Source organism: Oncorhynchus mykiss, chromosome 18 (genome assembly GCF_057628025.1).
Source record: "Oncorhynchus mykiss isolate SJ-2025 chromosome 18, ASM5762802v1, whole genome shotgun sequence".
In the NCBI taxonomy this organism is placed as follows: Eukaryota; Metazoa; Chordata; class Actinopteri; order Salmoniformes; family Salmonidae; genus Oncorhynchus; species Oncorhynchus mykiss.
In genome coordinates, this window is record NC_143039.1 from 13,643,518 (window position 1) to 13,662,722 (window position 19,205).

The following is a 19,205-nucleotide window of genomic DNA, read 5'->3' on the forward strand; positions in this document are numbered from 1 at the left end:
AAATCAACATTTAGCTTCGGTAGGTGAGAAAAGACTTCCATTTGTTCCCCGCCGCTGGCTCGGAGATAAATTAGCTTGTTTGTCTACCAGCCATCTGTTTGGTATTTGATATGTGCTGCGCACGGGACCCACCGTATTGAATACGGCGGGAGATGAACAGCATCATCATCATCTTGAGGCTGTAAATATGAGAGTTTATCATCATCATGTTGTAGGCTACAATAATAGTTGATGACCAATGGGGATGTTAGGATACAGCCAGCTGTGGCTGCTGAGACAAACCATATTACAATCAATGATGATTACATTACAAATATATTGTAGGCCTACAGTTAACGATGGAAATCAGACCTGTCTTTGTCATCATCACTTTTCCAAATAGCTCAATCGTCTGCTTGTAGCACTTAAAGCGGCAATCAGCAGTAGAAAAACAGTAACAAAGCGTTCCCCCCACCCCCTGATTCGGTAAAAGGCTGAGGGATGTGGCTGGAGAAATTTCACCAATCTACAGTTTATAGGTAGTTAGAGCTATTGATGCAAGGACTGACCATCCATGTTCATTTTAACCATGTTTTGGGGCCATATCGTGTTTGTTTACATTTACTTTGTTTATAAACACTGGAGTAAAACAAGCTTATATTTTGGGTTCTGACGAGGTACGACAGTTGAACTGAGTTCATGAGGCATTTATACTTTATATTCGTCAAGAATCAATGGGTACATATCGTTAATTTATACAAATTAAGTCCAAAAATGGATGTAGCAACTGCTGATTGCCCCTTTAAACATTGTGCCCTTAGTATCAGTTACTCACTATACAGTCTACTTCCTAGAAGCCTTTTTCCATAGGCACAGTGAAGGTTACAGCAGTTACTTCAGTCCTGGGCCTGTAGTCAGATCAACAACGAGTGACTCTTCCTCAGGAACACAGCCTAGCAACTCCATTACCATTAGTTGACTGAAGAGGAGAGAGCAGTAAGGTCTGAAAGGTGTCCTTGCCCCTGTTTTTAATCAAGCCTAATACAATTAAAGTGTGTGTGTTTCTGTCAATAAAAATAACCTGGATTTGGAGCGGAGCTGAGCTGGCCTTGACTCCTGCTGTTTGCTTTGTTCATTAACAGGAGATGAGCAGATGGCTGCTGGTCTGACAGTCGCTCTGCCTCTCCTCTCTCTACCCTGTCTGTCTCCTCTCTCTACCCTGTCTGTCTGTCTCCTCTCTCTACCCTGTCTGTCTCCTCTCTCTACCCTGTCTGTATCCTCTCTCTACCCCGTCTGTCTGTCTCCTCTCTACCCTGTTTGTCTGTCTTCTCTCTCTACCCTGTCTGTCTGTCTCCTCTCTCTACCCTGTCTGTCTGTCTCCTCTCTCTACCCTGTCTGTCTGTCTGTCTCCTCTCTACCCTTTCTGTCTCCTCCCTACCCTGTCTGTCTCCTCTCTCTACCCTATCTGTCTCCTCTCTAGCCTGTCTGTCTCCTCTCACTACCCTGTCTGTCTCCTCTCTACCCTGTCTGTCTCCTCTCTCTACCCTGTCTGTCTGTCTCCTCTCTCTACCCTGCCTGTCTGTCTCCTCTCTCTACCCTGTCTGTCTGTCTCCTCTCTCTACCCTGTCTGTCTCCTCTCTACCCTTTCTGTCTCCTCTCTACCCTGTCTGTCTCCTCTCTCTACCCTGTCTGTCTCCTCTCTACCCTGTCTGTCTCCTCTCTACCCTGTCTGTCTCCTCTCTCTACCCTGTCTGTCTCCTCTCTACCCTGTCTGTCTCCTCTCTCTACCCTGTCTGTCTGTCTCCTCTTGCTACCCTGTTTCTACCCTGTCTGTCTCCTCTCTCTACCCTGTCTGTATCCTCTCTACCCTGTCTGTCTGTCTCCTCTCTCTACCCTGTCTGTCTCCTCTCTCTACCCTGTCTGTCTGTCTCCTCTCTCTACCCTGTCTGTCTGTCTCCTCTCTCTACCCTGTCTGTCTCCTCTCTCTACCCTGTCTGTCTCCTCTCTCTACCCTGTCTGTCTGTCTCCTCTCTCTACCCTGTCTGTCTCCTCTCTCTACCCTGTCTGTCTGTCTCCTCTCTCTACCCTGTCTGTCTGTCTCCTCTCTCTACCCTGTCTGTCTCCTCTCTCTACCCTGTCTGTCTGTCTCCTCTCTTTACCCTGTCTGTCTCCTCTCTTTACCCTGTCTGTCTCCTCTCTCTACCCTGTCTGTCTCCTCTCTCTACCCTGTCTGTCTGTCTCCTCTTGCTATCCTGTTTCTCTCTACAATGTCTATCTGTCTCCTCTCTCTACCCTGTCTGTCTGTCTCCTCTCTCTACCCTGTCTATCTGTCTCCTCTCTCTACCCTGTCTGTCTGTCTCCTCTCGCTACCCTGTTTCTCTCTACAATATCTGTCTGTCTCCTCTCTCTACCCTGTCTGTCTGTCTCCTCTCTCTACCCTGTCTGTCTCCTCTCTCTACCCTGTCTGTCTGTCTCCTCTCTCTACCCTGTCTGTCTCCTCTCTCTACCCTGTCTGTCTCCTCTCTCTACCCTGTCTGTCTGTCTCCTCTCTTTACCCTGTCTGTCTCCTCTCTTTACCCTGTCTGTCTCCTCTCTCTACCCTGTCTGTCTCCTCTCTCTACCCTGTCTGTCTGTCTCCTCTCGCTACCCTGTTTCTCTCTACAATGTCTATCTGTCTCCTCTCTCTACCATGTCTGTCTGTCTCCTCTCTCTACCCTGTCCGTCTCCTCTCTCTACCCTGTCTGTCTCCTCTCTCTACCCTGTCTATCTGTTTCCTCTCTCTACCCTGTCTGTCTGTCTCCTCTCGCTACCCTGTTTCTCTCTACAATGTCTATCTGTCTCCTCTCTCTACCATGTCTGTCTGTCTCCTCTCTCTACCCTGTCCGTCTCCTCTCTCTACCCTGTCTGTCTCCTCTCTCTACCCTGTCTATCTGTTTCCTCTCTCTACCCTGTCTGTCTCCTCTCTCTCCTCTCTACCCTGTCTATCTGTCTCCTCTTTCTACCCTGTCTGTCTGTCTCCTCTCTCTACCCTGTCTATCTGTCTCCTCTCTCTACCCTGTATGTCTGTCTCCTCTCTCTACCCTGTCTGTCTGTCTCCTCTCTCTACCCTGTATGTCTGTCTCCTCTCTCTACCCTGTCTGTCTGTCTCCTCTCTCTACCCTGTCTGTCTGTCTCCTCTCTCTACCCTGTCTATCTGTCTCCTCTTTCTACCCTGTCTGACTCCTCTCCTTTCTCCTCTTTCCTGCCTCTCTCTAGCCCCGTTTATGACTGCCGCTTACATGTGTCCTTTGTCCTGATCTTGTCCTGATCTTATCCTGATCTTGCCAGTTTACACATGTAAAATCTGATCAAAACCAGTTCACAATGTGTCTTTTAATCATCGACACCTATCTAAAAAGTGGGCAGAATCAGAATGAGGACAAGATCAGGACAAAGGGTGTGTGTTAGAACCAGCTATAAATGTGGCTAATGTCTCGGTCTGTCTGTCTCTCTCTCATTGCTGTCTCTCCCTCCCTCTCTCTCATTCCTGTCTCACCCTCCCTCTCTCTCATTCCTGTCTCTCCCTCCCTCTCTCATTCCTGTCTCTCCCTCCCGCACTCTCATTCCTGTTTCTCCCTCCCTCTCTCTCATTCCTGTCTCACCCTCCCTCTATCCCCCATCGGTCTCTCTCTCTCCCTCCATTACACTTCTACAGCACAATGTGACCAGGCAGGCAGGCAGGGTGTGTGTGTGTCTGTGTGTGTGCGTGTGGATCCAGCTGTTAGGAGGGCCTGCCTGGACAGAGACGTCAGCCCCTTTCCCCTAAACACACACAACACACTGCGGCCCCTGCACCTGGGCCTTGTTAAAGAGGTAATGACGGTAGCTACAGGGTAAACAACTATAAAGTGCTGGTGCTGATTGGTGATTGGCTGAACAGGAGCAGGAAGTCTGACTGAAGTCTGATACTTGTGTTTGTTCCTGGGGTTGTTTTGCTGTTTCTATGCTCCTTCGGGGACAATAAAGATATATTGAATTTAAATTAATTTAATTTAATGAGAGCTGTCTGTGTGGATGAAGTAGATTTAATAGATATATTCTGAGCTTTGTGCTGAGAAACTTGAATTGAGAAACGGCAGTATGAAAGTGGACAGTTTATTACCAAGACGTCTGTGTCATTGAGTGAATAGGATGGGCTGCAGTACAGTACAATGATATATTTCAATAGAAAACCTTCATGAAAGGGTTGGATTTCACTGAGCCCAAGTCCAACATAATAACACTCCTCTCATTCTCTTTCTCCTATTCAACATTCTCTTTCTCCTATTCAACATTCTCTTTCTCCTGGCTTGATTGACACTTTAACCTCATTCTGAATGTGTAAAATGCTATAGCTTAGATCATTTTTCCCCCCCACAATAGACGTTTGAATAATGTAATTCCTTCATATGACCTGGTCTGTTACTCCAGAAAGGAAACCTGCCAGAAGGAAATGATCAGGGGTGTGATAATGCTGTGTCAACATGTTTCACTGCTAGGGTGTGATAATGCTGTGTCAACATGTTTCACCACAGGGGGGGGGGGTAATGCTGTGTCACCATGTTTCACTGCTAGGGTGTGATAATGCTGTGTCAACATGTTTCACCACTAGGGTGTGATAATGCTGTGTCACCATGTTTCACTACTAGGGTGTGATAATGCTGTGTCAACATGTTTCACTGCTAGGGTGTGATAATGCTGTGTCAACATGTTTCACTGCTAGGGTGTGATAATGCTGTGTCACCATGTTTGACTACTAGGTTGTGATAAGGCTGTGTCAACATGTTTCACTGCTAAGGTGTGATAATGCTGTGTCAACATGTTTCACCACTAGGGTGTGATAATGCTGTGTCAACATGTTTCACCACTAGGGTGTGATAATGCTGTGTCAACATGTTTCACCACTAGGGTGTGATAATGCTGTGTCAACATGTTTCACTGCTAGGGTGTGATAATGCTGTGTCAACATGTTTCACCACTAGGGTGTGATAATGCTGTGTCAACATGTTTCACCACTGGGGTGTGAAAATGCTGTCACCATGTTTCACTGCTAGGGTGTGATAATGCTGTGTCAACATGTTTCACTGCTAGGGTGTGATAATGCTGTGTCACCTTTACTTGTCATTCATGCTGCCAGTGATAGGTAACCTGTCCTTGACTTGTCATTCATGCTGCCAGTGATAAGTAATCTGTCCTTGACTTGTCATTCATGCTGCCAGTGATAGGTAACCTGTCCTTGACTTGTCATTCATGCTGCCAGTGATAAGTAACCTGTCCTTGACTTGTCATTCATGCTGCCAGTGATAGGTAACCTGTCCTTGACTTGTCATTCATGCTGCCAGTGATAAGTAATCTGTCTTTGACTTGTCATTCATGCTGCCAGTGATAGGTAACCTGTCCTTGACTTGTCATTCATGCTGCCAGTGATAAGTAACCTGTCCTTGACTTGTCATTCATGTTGTCAGTGATAGGTAACCTGTCCTTGACTTGTCATTCATGCTGCCAGTGATAAGTAACCTGTCTTTGACTTGTCATTCATGCTGCCAGTGATAGGTAACCTGTCCTTGACTTGTCATTCATGCTGCCAGTGATAGGTAACCTGTCCTTGACTTGTCATTCATGTTGTCAGTGATAGGTAACCTGTCCTTGACTTGTCATTCATGCTGCCAGTGATAAGTAACCTGTCTTTGACTTGTCATTCATGCTGCCAGTGATAGGTAACCTGTCCTTGACTTGTCATTCATGCTGCCAGTGATAGGTAACCTGTCCTTGACTTGTCATTCATGCTATCAGTGATAGGTAACCTGTCCTTGACTCATCATTCTCAGGAGCAATAAACACTTGTGGTTGTTGTCATTCAAATGTATTGAGGGACTGATGGGTATTGAGGGACTGATGGGTATTGAGGGGCTGATGGGTATTGAGGGACTGATGCGTATTGAGGGACTGATGGGTATTGAGGGACTGATGGGTATTGAGGGACTGATGGGTATTGAGGGGCTGATGGGTATTGAGGGACTGATGGGTATTGAGGGACTGATGGGTATTGAGGGACTGATGGGTATTGAGGGGCTGATGGGTATTGAGGGACTGATGGGTATTGAGGGGCTGATGGGTATTGAGGGACTGATGGGTATTGAGGGACTGATGGGTGTTGAGGGACTGATGGGTATTGAGGGACTGATGGGTATTGAGGGACTGATGGGTGTTGAGGGACTGATGGGTATTGAGGGACTGATGGGTATTGAGGGACTGATGGGTATTGAGGGTATTGAGGGACTGATGGTATTGAGGGACTGATGGGTATTGAGGGACTGATGGGTATTGAGGGTATTGAGGGACTGGTGGGTATTGAGGGACTGATGGATATTTAGGGTCTGATGGGTATTGAGGGACTGATGGGTATTGAGGGACTGATGGGTATTGAGGGGCTGATGGGTATTGAGGGACTGATGGGTATTGAGGGTCTGATGGGTATTGAGGGGCTGATGGGTATTGAGGGACTGCTGGGTTTTGTAGGACTGATGGGTATTGAGGGGCTGATGGGTAATGAAGGTATTGAGGGACTGATGTGTATTGAGGGACTGATGGGTATTGAGGGGCTGATGGGTATTGAGGGGCTGATGGGTATTGAGGGACTGATGGGTATTGAGGGACTGATGGGTATTGAGGGACTGATGGGTATTGAGGGACTGATGGGTATTGAGGGACTGATGGGTATTGAGGGACTGATGGGTATTGAGGGACTGATGGGTATTGAGGGTATTGAGGGACTGATGGGTATTGAGGGACTGATGGGTATTGAGGGACTGATGGGTATTGAGGGACTGATGGTATTGAGGGGCTGATGGGTATTGAGGGACTGATGGGTATTGAGGGGCTGATGGGTATTGAGGGTCTGATGGGTATTGAGGGTCTGATGGGTATTGAGGGGCTGATGGGTATTGAGGGACTGATGGGTATTGAGGGACTGATGGGTATTGAGGGTATTGAGGGACTGATGTGTATTGAGGGGCTGATGGGTATTGAGGGGCTGATGGGTATTGAGGGACTGATGGGTATTGAGGGCTGATGGGTATTGAGGGACTGATGGGTATTGAGGGTCTGATGGGTATTGAGGGACGATGGGTATTGAGGGTCTGATGGGTATTGAGGGTCTGATGGGTATTGAGGGACTGATGGGTATTGAGGGACTGATGGGTATTGAGGGGCTGATGGGTATTGAGGGACTGATGGGTTTTGTAGGACTGATGGGTATTGAGGGGCTGATGGGTAATGAAGGTATTGAGGGACTGATGTGTAATGAGGGTATTGAGGGACTGATGTGTATTGAGGGACTGATGGGTATTGAGGGGCTGATGGGTATTGAGGGACTGATGGGTATTGAGGGGCTGATGGGTATTGAGGGACTGATGGGTTTTGTAGGACTGATGGGTATTAAGGGGCTGATGGGTAATGAGGGTATTGAGGGACTGATGTGTAATGAGGGTATTGAGGGACTGATGTGTATTGAGGGACTGATGTGTATTGAGGGACTGATGGGTATTGAGGGGCTGATGGGTATAGAGGGACTGATGGGTATTGAGGAACTGATGGGTATTGAGGGACTGATGGGTATTGAGGGACTGATGGGTATTGAGGGACTGATGGGTATTGAGGGGCTGATGGGTAATGAGGGTATTGAGGGACTGATGTGTAATGAGGGTATTGAGGGACTGATGTGTATTGGGGGACTGATGTGTATTGAGGGACTGATGGGTATTGAGGGGCTGATGGGTATTGTGGGACTGATGGGTATTGTGGGACTGATTGGTAATGAGGGACTGATGGGTATTGAGGGACTGATGGGTATTGAGGGACTGATGGGTATTGAGGGTATTGAGGGACTGATGTGTAATGAGGGTTTTGAGGGACTGATGTGTATTGAGGGACTGATGTGTATTGAGGGACTGATGGGTATTGAGGGGCTGATGGGTATTGTGGGACTGATGGGTATTGTGGGACTGATTGGTAATGAGGGACTGATGGGTATTGAGGGACTGATGGGTATTGAGGGGCTGATGGGTAATGAGGGACTGATGGGTATTGAGGGGCTGATGGGTATTGAGGGACTGATGGGTATTGAGGGACTGATGGGTATTGAGGGACTGATGGGTATTGAGGGGCTGATGGGTATTGAGGGTATTGAGGGACTGATGGGTATTGAGGGACTGATGGGTATTGAGGGTATTGAGGGACTGATGGGTATTGACCATTAGGTATTGAGGGACTGATTGGTATTGAGGGGCTGATGGGTATTGAGGGTATTGAGGGACTGATGGGTATTGAGGGACTGATGGGTATTGAGGGTATTGAGGGACTGATGCGTATTGAGGGGCTGATGGGTATTGAGGGTGTTGAGGGACTGATGGTATTGAGGGACTGATGGGTATTGAGGGTATTGAGGGACTGATGGGTATTGAGGGACTGATGGGTATTGAGGGTATTGAGGGACTGATGGGTATTGAGGGACTGATGGGTATTGAGGGACTGATGGGTATTGAGGGTATTGAGGGACTGATGGGTATTGAGGGACTGATGGGTATTGAGGGACTGATGGGTATTGAGGGACTGATGGGTATTGAGGGGCTGATGGGTATTGAGGGTATTGAGGGACTGATGGGTATTGAGGGTATTGAGGGACTGATGGGTATTGAGGGACTGATGGGTATTGAGGGTATTGAGGGACTGATGGGTATTGAGGGACTGATGGGTATTGAGGGACTGATGGGTATTGAGGGACTGATGGGTATTGAGGGACTGATGGGTATTGAGGGACTGATGGGTATTGAGGGACTGATGGGTATTGAGGGACTGATGGGTATTGAGGGACTGATGGGTATTGAGGGACTGATGGGTATTGAGGGGCTGATGGGTATTGAGGGACTGATGGGTATTGAGGGGCTGATGGGTATTGACCATTAGAAGACATAAGACTGAGACAGATGAGAATGTTTGTATTATTTTTTCATCTAGCTGATCTACTGCATTACAATACACAATACAATGTCTTTACTTTATGTACATGGCATTCCATGGGTCAGGAGTCCTTTTACCTTTCATCTGATATTCAACAATGGCCGAGGCCTAACTGCCATTTTTCATCACTAGAATAAACAGCAAATACAAATATTGTAACGAAACACTGTATCAATTTATGTACAGAAATAACGTAATAAATTAACCTCTAGATTTACCGACCTTCGTGACATTATGCTTTAAAACGTTGAAATCTTATAAAACTTGAGACAGGAAATACAAGTCAAAAATTGGAAGTGGATTTGTCCTTCTCTGAGCATTCAGGCTGGTTTAAATAAAGTAGAAAAATCTCTCCTTCGGTTCCACTCTGCTGTGATTGTGTTTCTGTGAAAGACATTGGTATTGCACGTAACACTGTTATCACAACTCTTTGATTATTTGTTCTTTGTTGTGTATTGTCAGTCTTTTATGACAGTGAAACGTCCATGATGTTGCTGATGCAAGTCCCTGGAATCTCTTCAATGGTGCTCGAATCGATCTTCTCTTCTCTCCATGTTGTCTTCAATACATCACTGTGGTTTTCAGGAAGAGTCTTCCATCTGAGAAACAACAGGTGGAAAAACAAACATGGTAAACAACGATAGTAAACTAAGATGATCAACAACGATAGTAAACTAAGATGATCAACAAAGATAGTAAACTAAGATGATGAGCAAATATAGTAAACTAAGATGATCAACAAAGATAGTAAACTAAGATGATGAGCAAAGATAGTAAACTAAGATGATGAGCAAAGATAGTAAACTAAGATGATGAGCAAAGATAGTAAACTAAGATGATGAGCAAAGATAGTAAACTAAGATGATCAACAAAGATAGTAAACTAAGATGATGAGCAAAGATAGTAAACTAAGATGATCAACAAAGATAGTAAACTAAGATGATGAGCAAAGATAGTAAACTAAGATGATGAGCAAAGATAGTAAACTAAGATGATCAACAAAGATAGTAAACTAAGATGATGAGCAAAGATAGTAAACTAAGATGATGAGCAAAGATAGTAAACTAAGATGATAAGCAAAGATAGTATACTATAAGATGATAAGCAAAGATAGTAAACTAAGATGATGAGCAAAGATAGTATACTATAAGATGATAAGCAAAGATAGTATACTATAAGATGATAAGCAAAGATAGTAAACTAAGATGATGAGCAAAGATAGTATACTATAAGATGATAAGCAAAGATAGTATACTATAAGATGATAAGCAAAGATAGTAAACTAAGATGACCAAAGATAGCAAACTAAAATACATAAGAGTATTGTTCTGTATATATAAATTGTTTTCTAGGGCCTCTCGTCTGTTGTCTGTTAAAAACGCTCTTTGGAAAGATTTATTACTGCATGTAAGTTATGCAAATGATGTCTATGCAAATACATCAGGAGGACAATTAAGACAGCCATTAATTACGGGGCCTTGCTCTTTTTTTTGCTTCACTGACATTAAATTAAATTTCCCTTTTAACGGTTTAGATGTTTGATCTGCTAACAAAGAGGGAGCAAGTCCCTGTCGGGGAACTCTGCAGCAGGAGAGAGAGGAGGGAGCAGGTCCCTGTCGGGGAAATCTGCAGCAGAGAGAGAGAGGAGAGGGCAAGTCCCTGTCGGGGAACTCTGCAGCAGAGAGAGAGAGGAGAGAGCAAGTCCCTGTCGGGGAACTCTGCAGCAGAGAGAGAGGAGGGAGCAAGTCCCTGTCGGGGAACTCTGCAGCAGAGAGAGAGGGAGAGGAGGGAGCAAGTCCCTGTCAGGGAACTCTGCAGCAGGAGAGAGAGGAGGGAGCAAGTCCCTGTCGGGGAACTCTGCAGCAGGAGAGAGAGGAGGGAGAAGGTCCCTGTCGGGGAACTCTGCAGCAGAGAGAGAGAGGAGGGAGCAAGTCCCTGTCAGGGGACTCTGCAGCAGAGAGAGGGAGGGGAGCAAGTCCCTGTCGGGGAACTCTGCAGCAGAGAGAGAGGGAGAGGAGGGAGCAAGTCCCTGTCGGGAAACTCTGCAGCAGGAGAGAGAGGAGAGGGGAGCAAGGGCCTGTCGGGGAACTCTGCAGCAGGAGAGAGAGGAGGGAGCAAGTCCCTGTCGGGGAACTCTGCAGCAGGAGCGAGAGAGGAGGGAGCAAGTCCCTGTCGGGGAACTCTGCAGCAGAGAGAGGGAGGGGAGCAAGTCCCTGTCGGGGAACTCTGCAGCAGAGAGAGAGGAGGGAGCAAGTCCCTGTCGGGGAACTCTGCAGCAGGAGAGAGAGGAGGGAGCAAGTCCCTGTCGGGGAACTCTGCAGCAGAGAGAGAGAGGAGGGAGCAAGTCCCTGTCGGGGAACTCTGAAGCAGAGAGTCGGGGAAACTGTCGGGGAACTCTGCAGGAACTCTGCAGCAGAGAGAGAGAGAGAGGAGGGAGCAAGTCCCTGTCGGGGAACTCTGCAGCAGAGAGAGAGGAGGGAGCAAGTCCCTGTCGGGGAACTCTGCAGCAGAGAGAGAGAGGAGGGAGCAAGTCCCTGTCGGGGAACTCTGCAGCAGAGAGAGAGAGGAGGGAGCAAGTCCCTGTCGGGGAACTCTGCAGCAGGAGAGAGAGGGGATAGATGGGGTCTGTGGGGGAACTCTGCAGCAGAGAGAGAGGGTAGATGGTGTCTGTGGGGGGACTGGAGCAGGAGAGAGAGGGGGTAGATGGGGTCTGTGGGGGGGCTGCAGCAGAGAGAGAGGGGGTAGATGGGGACTGGAGCAGAGAGAGAGGGGGTAGATGGGGACTGGAGCAGGAGAGAGGGGGGGTAGATGGGGTCTGTCTGGGAACTCTGCAGCAGGAGAGAGAGAGGGGGTAGATGGGGACTGGAGCAGAGAGAGAGGGGGTAGATGGGGACTGGAGCAGAGAGAGAGGGGGTAGATGGGGTCTGTGAGGGGGACTGGAGCAGGAGAGAGAGGGGTAGATGGGGTCTGTCTGGGAACTCTGCAGCAAGAGAGAGAAGGGGTAGATGGGGTCTGTGGGGGACTTCAGCAGGAGAATGAGGGGGTAGATGGGGTCTGTGGGGGGACTGCAGCAGGAGATAGAGGGGGCAGATGGGGTCTGTGGGGGACTCTGCAGCAGGAGAGAGGGGGTAGATGGGGTCTGTGGGGGACTTCAGCAGGAGAGAGAGGGGGTAGATGGGGTCTGTTGGGGGACTGGAGCAGGAGAGAGAGGGTAGATGGGGTCTGTGGGGGAACTCTGCAGCAGAGAGAGAGGGGGTAGATGGGGTCTGTGGGGGAATTCTGCAGCAGAGAGAGGGGGTAGATGGGGTCTATGGGGGACTGCAGCAGAGAGAGAGAGGGGGTAGATGAGGTCTGTGGGGGGACTGGAGCAGGAGAGAGGGGGGTAGATGAGGTCTGTGGGGGGACTGGAGCAGGAGAGAGAGGGGGTAGATGGGGTCTGTGGGGAACTCTGCAGCAGGAGAGAGAGGGGGTAGATGAGGTCTGTGGGGGAACTGGAGCAGGAGAGAGAGGGGGTAGATGGGGTCTGTAGGGGAATTCTGCAGCAGAGAGAGGGGGTAGATGGGGTCTATGGGGGACTGCAGCAGAGAGAGAGAGGGGGTAGATGGGGTCTGTGGGGAACTCTGCAGCAGGAGAGAGAGGGGATAGATGGGGTCTGTGGGGGAACTCTGCAGCAGAGAGAGAGGGTAGATGGTGTCTGTGGGGGGACTGGAGCAGGAGAGAGAGGGGGTAGATGGGGTTTGTGGGGGAACTCTGCAGGAGGAGAGAGAGGGGGTAGATGGGGTCTGTGGGGGACTCTGCAGGAGGAGAAAGAGGGGGTAGATGGGGTCTGTGGGGGACTCTGCAGCAGGAGAGAGGGGGTAGATGGGGTCTGTGGGGGGACTCTGCAGCAGGAGAGAGAGGGGGTAGATGGGGTCTGTGGGGGGACTGTAGCAGGAGAGAGAGGGGGTAGATGGGGTCTGTAGGGGACTGGAGCAGGAGAGAGAGGGGGTAGATGGGGTGTACTGTCGTTCTGATACACAGAGCAATGAGAGCATCTGAAATGCTCTGAAACACCTCCATAACAGATAGGATAGTATTATCCACTCAACACCTCCATAACAGATAGAATAGTTAATACACTCAACACCTCCATAACAGATAGAATAGTTAATACACTCAACACCTCCATAACAGATAAAATAGTTAATACACTCAACACCTCCATAACAGATAGAATAGTTAATACACTCAACACCTCCATAACAGATAGAATAGTATTATCCACTCAACACCTCAGTAACAGATAGAATAGTTAATACACTCAACACCTCCATAACAGATAGACTAGTTAATACACTCAACACCTTCATAACAGATAGAATAGTTAATACACTCAACACCTCCATAACAGATAGGATAGTTAATACACTCAACACCTCCATAACAGATAGAATAGTTAATACACTCAACACCTCCATAACAGATATAATAGTATTATCCACTCAACACCTCCATAACAGATAGGATAGTATTATCCACTCAACACCTCCATAACAGATAGAATAGTATTATCCACTCAACACCTCCATAACAGATAGGATAGTATTATCCACTCAACACCTCCATAACAGATAGAATAGTTAATACACTCAACACCTCCATAACAGATAGGATAGTATTATCCACTCAACACCTCCATAACAGATAGAATAGTTAATACACTCAACACCTCCATAACAGATAGAATAGTTAATACACTCAACACCTCCATAACAGATAGAATAGTTAATACACTCAACACCTCCATAACAGATAGAATAGTTAATACACTCAACACCTCCATAACAGATAGAATAGTATTATCCACTCAACACCTCCATAACAGATAGGATAGTATTATCCACTCAACACCTCCATAACAGATAGAATAGTTAATACACTCAACACCTCCATAACAGATAGAATAGTATTATCCACTCAACACCTCCATAACAGATAGGATAGTATTATCCACTCAACACCTCCATAACAGATAGGATAGTTAATACACTCAACACCTTCATAACAGATAGAATAGTATTATCCACTCAACACCTCCATAACAGATAGGATAGTATTATCCACTCAACACCTCCATAACAGATAGGATAGTATTATCCACTCAACACCTCCATAACAGATAGGATAGTTAATACACTCAACACCTCCATAACAGATAGGATAGTTAATACACTCAACACCTCCATAACAGATAGAATAGTTAATACACTCAACACCTCCATAACAGATAGGATAGTATTATCCACTCAACACCTCCATAACAGATAGAATAGTTAATACACTCAACACCTCCATAACAGATAGAATAGTTAATACACTCAACACCTCCATAACAGATAGAATAGTTAATACACTCAACACCTCCATAACAGATAGGATAGTATTATCCACTCAACACCTCCATAACAGATAGGATAGTATTATCCACTCAACACCTCCATAACAGATAGGATAGTTAATACACTCAACACCTCCATAACAGATAGAATAGTATTATCCACTCAACACCTCCATAACAGATAGGATAGTATTATCCACTCAACACCTCCATAACAGATAGGATAGTTAATACACTCAACACCTCCATAACAGATAGGATAGTATTATCCACTCAACACCTCCATAACAGATAGGATAGTATTATCCACTCAACACCTCCATAACAGATAGGATAGTTAATACACTCAACACCTCCATAACAGATAGAATAGTATTATCCACTCAACACCTCCATAACAGATAGGATAGTATTATCCACTCAACACCTCCATAACAGATAGGATAGTTAATACACTCAACACCTCCATAACAGATAGGATAGTATTATCCACTCAACACCTCCATAACAGATAGGATAGTATTATCCACTCAACACCTCCATAACAGATAGGATAGTTAATACACTCAACACCTCCATAACAGATAGGATAGTATTATCCACTCAACACCTCCATAACAGATAGGATAGTATTATCCACTCAACACCTTCATAACAGATAGGATAGTTAATACACTCAACACCTCCATAACAGATAGGATAGTTAATACACTCAACACCTCCATAACAGATAGAATAGTTAATACACTCAACACCTCCATAACAGATAGAATAGTTAATACACTCAACACCTCCATAACAGATAGAATAGTTAATACACTCAACACCTCCATAACAGATAGAATAGTTAATACACTCAACACCTTCATAACAGATAGGATAGTTAATACACTCAACACCTCCATAACAGATAGGATAGTATTATCCACTCAACACCTCCATAACAGATATAATAGTATTATCCACTCAACACCTCCATAACAGATAGGATAGTTAATACACTCAACACCTCTGTAACAGATAGGATAGTATTATCCACTCAACACCTCCATAACAGATAGGATAGTATTATCCACTCAACACCTCCATAACAGATAGGATAGTATTATCCACTCAACACCTCCATAACAGATAGAATAGTTAATACACTCAACACTTAACTATTAAAAACTGTTTATCAATTAGATTGCTGCCACACAGACCAACGGCGTTAGTTTAACTCAACGTAAACACCCGGACATTTAGGCAACTAGGATAAGGATGGATGAGCCATTCAGAAGCTGCCGTACCTTGTATCGCTGCCTCTGCGTCAGTCCTGCCGTTACCTTGGCTACCGTTGTCTACTTCCTGGGTCAGTGAGTCTGATCGGAGGGTAATGATGACGGAGAGGCAGGAGTTTAGTCATTAATTATCACACCTAATTACTAGTCAATGAGAAGTAAAAGGGTAATGCATTCATTTTCATAAAGGAACATAAATGACAACGTAAAACTGCACCATGAAGTCAAAATTAAGAATAAATTGTCAAATGTAAATAAAATGTAAAAACTTTTATTTTACCTTTATTTAACCTTTATTTAACTAGGCAAGTCAGTTAAGAACAAATTCTTATTTTGAATGACGGCTTAGTGGGTTAACTGCCTTGTTCAGGGGCAGAACAACAGATTTGTACCTTGTCAGCTCGGGGGTTTGAACTAGGCAACCTTCCGGTTACTAGTCCAATGCTCTAACCACTAGGCTACCCTGCCGCCTCTACACTCTAACCACTAGGCTACCCTGCCGCCTCTACACTCTAACCACTAGGCTACCCTGCCGCCTCTACACTCTAACCACTAGGCTACCCTGCCGCCTCTACACACTAACCACTAGGCTACCCTTGCCGCCTCTACACTCTAACCACTAGGCTACCCTGCCGCCTCTACACTCTAACCACTAGGCTACCCTGCCGCCTCTACACTCTAACCACTAGGCTACCCTGCCGCCTCTACACTCTAACCACTAGGCTACCCTGCCGCCTCTACACACTAACCACTAGGCTACCCTTGCCGCCTCTACACTCTAACCACTAGGCTACCCTGCCGCCTCTACACTCTAACCACTAGGCTACCCTGCCGCCTCTACACTCTAACCACTAGGCTACCCTGCCGCCTCTACACTCTAACCACTAGGGTACCCTGCCGCCTCTACACTCTAACCACTAGGCTACCCTGCCGCCTCTACACTCTAACCACTAGGCTACCCTGCCGCCTCTACACTCTAGCCACTAGGCTACCCTGCCGCCTCTACACTCTAACCACTAGGCTACCCTGCCGCCTCTACTCTCTAACCACTAGGCTCCCCTGCCGCCTCTACTCTCTAACCACTAGGCTACCCTGCCGCCTCTACACTCTAACCACTAGGCTACCCTGCCGCCTCTACACTCTAACCACTAGGCTACCCTGCCGCCTCTACACTCTAACCACTAGGCTACCCTGCCGCCTCTACACTCTAACCACTAGGCTACCCTGCCGCCTCTACACTCTAACCACTAGGCTACCCTGCCGCCTCTACACTCTAGCCACTAGGCTCCCCTGCAGCCTCTACACTCTAACCACTAGGCTACCCTGCCGCCTCTACACTCTAACCACTAGGCTACCCTGCCGCCTCTACACTCTAACCACTAGGCTACCCTGCCGCCTCTACACTCTAACCACTAGGCTACCCTGCCGCCTCTACACTCTAACCACTAGGCTACCCTGCCGCCTCTACACTCTAACCACTAGGCTACCCTGCTGCCTCTACTCTCTAACCACTAGGCTCCCCTGCCGCCTCTACACTCTAACCACTAGGCTACCCTGCCGCCTCTACACTCTAACCACTAGGCTACCCTGCCGCCTCTACTCTCTAACCACTAGGCTACCCTGTCGCCTCTACGCTCTAACCACTAGGCTACCCTGCCGCCTCTACACTCTAACCACTAGGCTACCCTGCCGCCTCTACACTCTAACCCTAGGCTCCCCTGCCGCCTCTACACCCTAACCACTAGGCTACCCTGCCGCCTCTACACTCTAACCACTAGGCTACCCTGCCGCCTCTACACTCTAACCACTAGGCTCCCCTGCCGCCTCTACACTCTAACCACTAGGCTACCCTGCCGCCTCTACACTCTAACCACTAGGCTACCCTGCCGCCTCTACACTCTAACCACTAGGCTACCCTGCCGCCTCTACACTCTAACCACTAGGCTCCCCTGCCGCCTCTACACTCTAACCACTAGGCTCCCCTGCCGCCTCTACACTCTAACCACTAGGCTACCCTGCCGCCTCTACACTCTAACCACTAGGCTACCCTGCCGCCTCTACACTCTAACCACTAGGCTACCCTGCCGCCTCTACACTCTAACCACTAGGCTACCCTGCCGCCTCTACACTCTAACCACTAGGCTACCCTGCCGCCTCTACACTCTAACCACTAGGCTACCCTGCCGCCTCTACACTCTAACCACTAGGCTACCCTGCTGCCTCTACTCTCTAACCACTAGGCTCCCCTGCCGCCTCTACACTCTAACCACTAGGCTACCCTGCCGCCTCTACACTCTAACCACTAGGCTACCCTGCCGCCTCTACTCTCTAACCACTAGGCTACCCTGCCGCCTCTACGCTCTAACCACTAGGCTACCCTGCCGCCTCTACACTCTAACCACTAGGCTACCCTGCCGCCTCTACACTCTAACCCTAGGCTCCCCTGCCGCCTCTACACTCTAACCACTAGGCTACCCTGCCGCCTCTACACTCTAACCACTAGGCTCCCCTGCCGCCTCTACACTCTAACCACTAGGCTACCCTGCCACCTCTACACTCTAACCACTAGGCTACCCTGCCGCCTCTACACTCTAACCACTAGGCTCCCCTGCCGCGTAGCCTGGAGACTTACCACAGAGGGCTCTGTCTGACGCTACAGTCTGCTGCAGAGTCTGCTCAGCATGGTCTCTCAGTTTACACTCAAACTGCAGAGCCTCCTGAAGTTTCCTCTTACTCTTCTTCTCTTTCTTCAGACGCTTCTGGATCAGCACTGAAATACACACAACAGTTGAGAATTGTGAGGAATTGCAGTGCTTGTTTTCAGGGCTCACTAGAAACAGAGATGAGTAGTATGGTGTGCCGGTGGGTTGTGGGTAATGTAGTGTAGTGTGCAGTCTGTTGTGGGTAATGTAGTGTAGTATAGTGTGCAGTGTGTTGTGGGTAATGTAGTGTTAACCAACCTCTGTTTTTCTGCTCCATGGTGAGCTGTCTCTCCAGTGTCTCTCTTAGCTCCCTCTCTCTGAACAGTTCACTGTGGGTAATGTAGTGTAGTGTGCAGTGTGTTGTGGGTAATGTAGTGTTAACCGACCTCTGTTTTTCTGCTCCATGGTGAGCGGTCTCTCCAGTGTCTCTCTTAGCTCCCTCTCTCTGAACAGTTCACTGTGGGTAATGTAGTGTAGTATGCAGTGTGTTATGGGTAATGTAGTGCAGTGTGCAGTGTGTTATGGGTAATGTAGTGTAGTGTGCAGTGTGTTGTAGGTAATGTAGTGCAGTGTGCAGTGTGTTGTGGGTAATGTAGTGTAGTATGCAGTGTGTTGTGGGTAATGTAGTGTAGTATAGTGTGCAGTGTGTTGTGGGTAATGTAGTGTTAACCGACCTCTGTTTTTCTGCTCCATGGTGAGCTGTCTCTCCAGTGTCTCTCTTAGCTCCCTCTCTCTGAACAGTTCCATCTTCAGCTCTGACTTCTCCGTCTGCACCTGCTTGTCCTGAGCGCGCGTGTTGTCTATGGCAACCTTCAGCAAGCCCTGCTTGGA

The 19,205-nt window shown here is 47.5% G+C and overlaps 2 protein-coding genes across 3 annotated transcripts in view; both read right to left on the reverse strand.

Moving 5' to 3' along the window:
• Positions 1-5,737: 5,737 nt before the first annotated feature.
• On the reverse strand, positions 5,738-7,428 carry LOC149975401 (uncharacterized; the record flags this gene model as incomplete). The annotated part of the gene is made up of 1 exon (XM_090209467.1): positions 5,738-7,428. A coding segment is annotated over one exon (1,578 nt), but the record flags the coding sequence as incomplete, so codon positions are not given.
• A 1,549-nt stretch (positions 7,429-8,977) lies between these two features.
• The window catches only part of dachc (dachshund c), a 94,854-nt gene continuing 84,626 nt past the window's right edge, over positions 8,978-19,205 (reverse strand). Inside the window, exons 8-11 of one of the 2 annotated variants that reach the window (XM_036951479.2) lie at positions 19,049-19,199; positions 18,305-18,442; positions 15,682-15,753; positions 8,978-9,614 (exon numbers count right to left, since the gene is read on the reverse strand). In XM_036951479.2, the coding sequence (XP_036807374.2) occupies positions 9,577-9,614; positions 15,682-15,753; positions 18,305-18,442; positions 19,049-19,199 (399 nt within the window). In that variant the 3' untranslated portion in view covers positions 8,978-9,576. The remainder of the gene's footprint in view (positions 9,615-15,681; positions 15,754-18,304; positions 18,443-19,048; positions 19,200-19,205) is intronic. The other variant, XM_036951480.2, reaches the window with a different exon arrangement.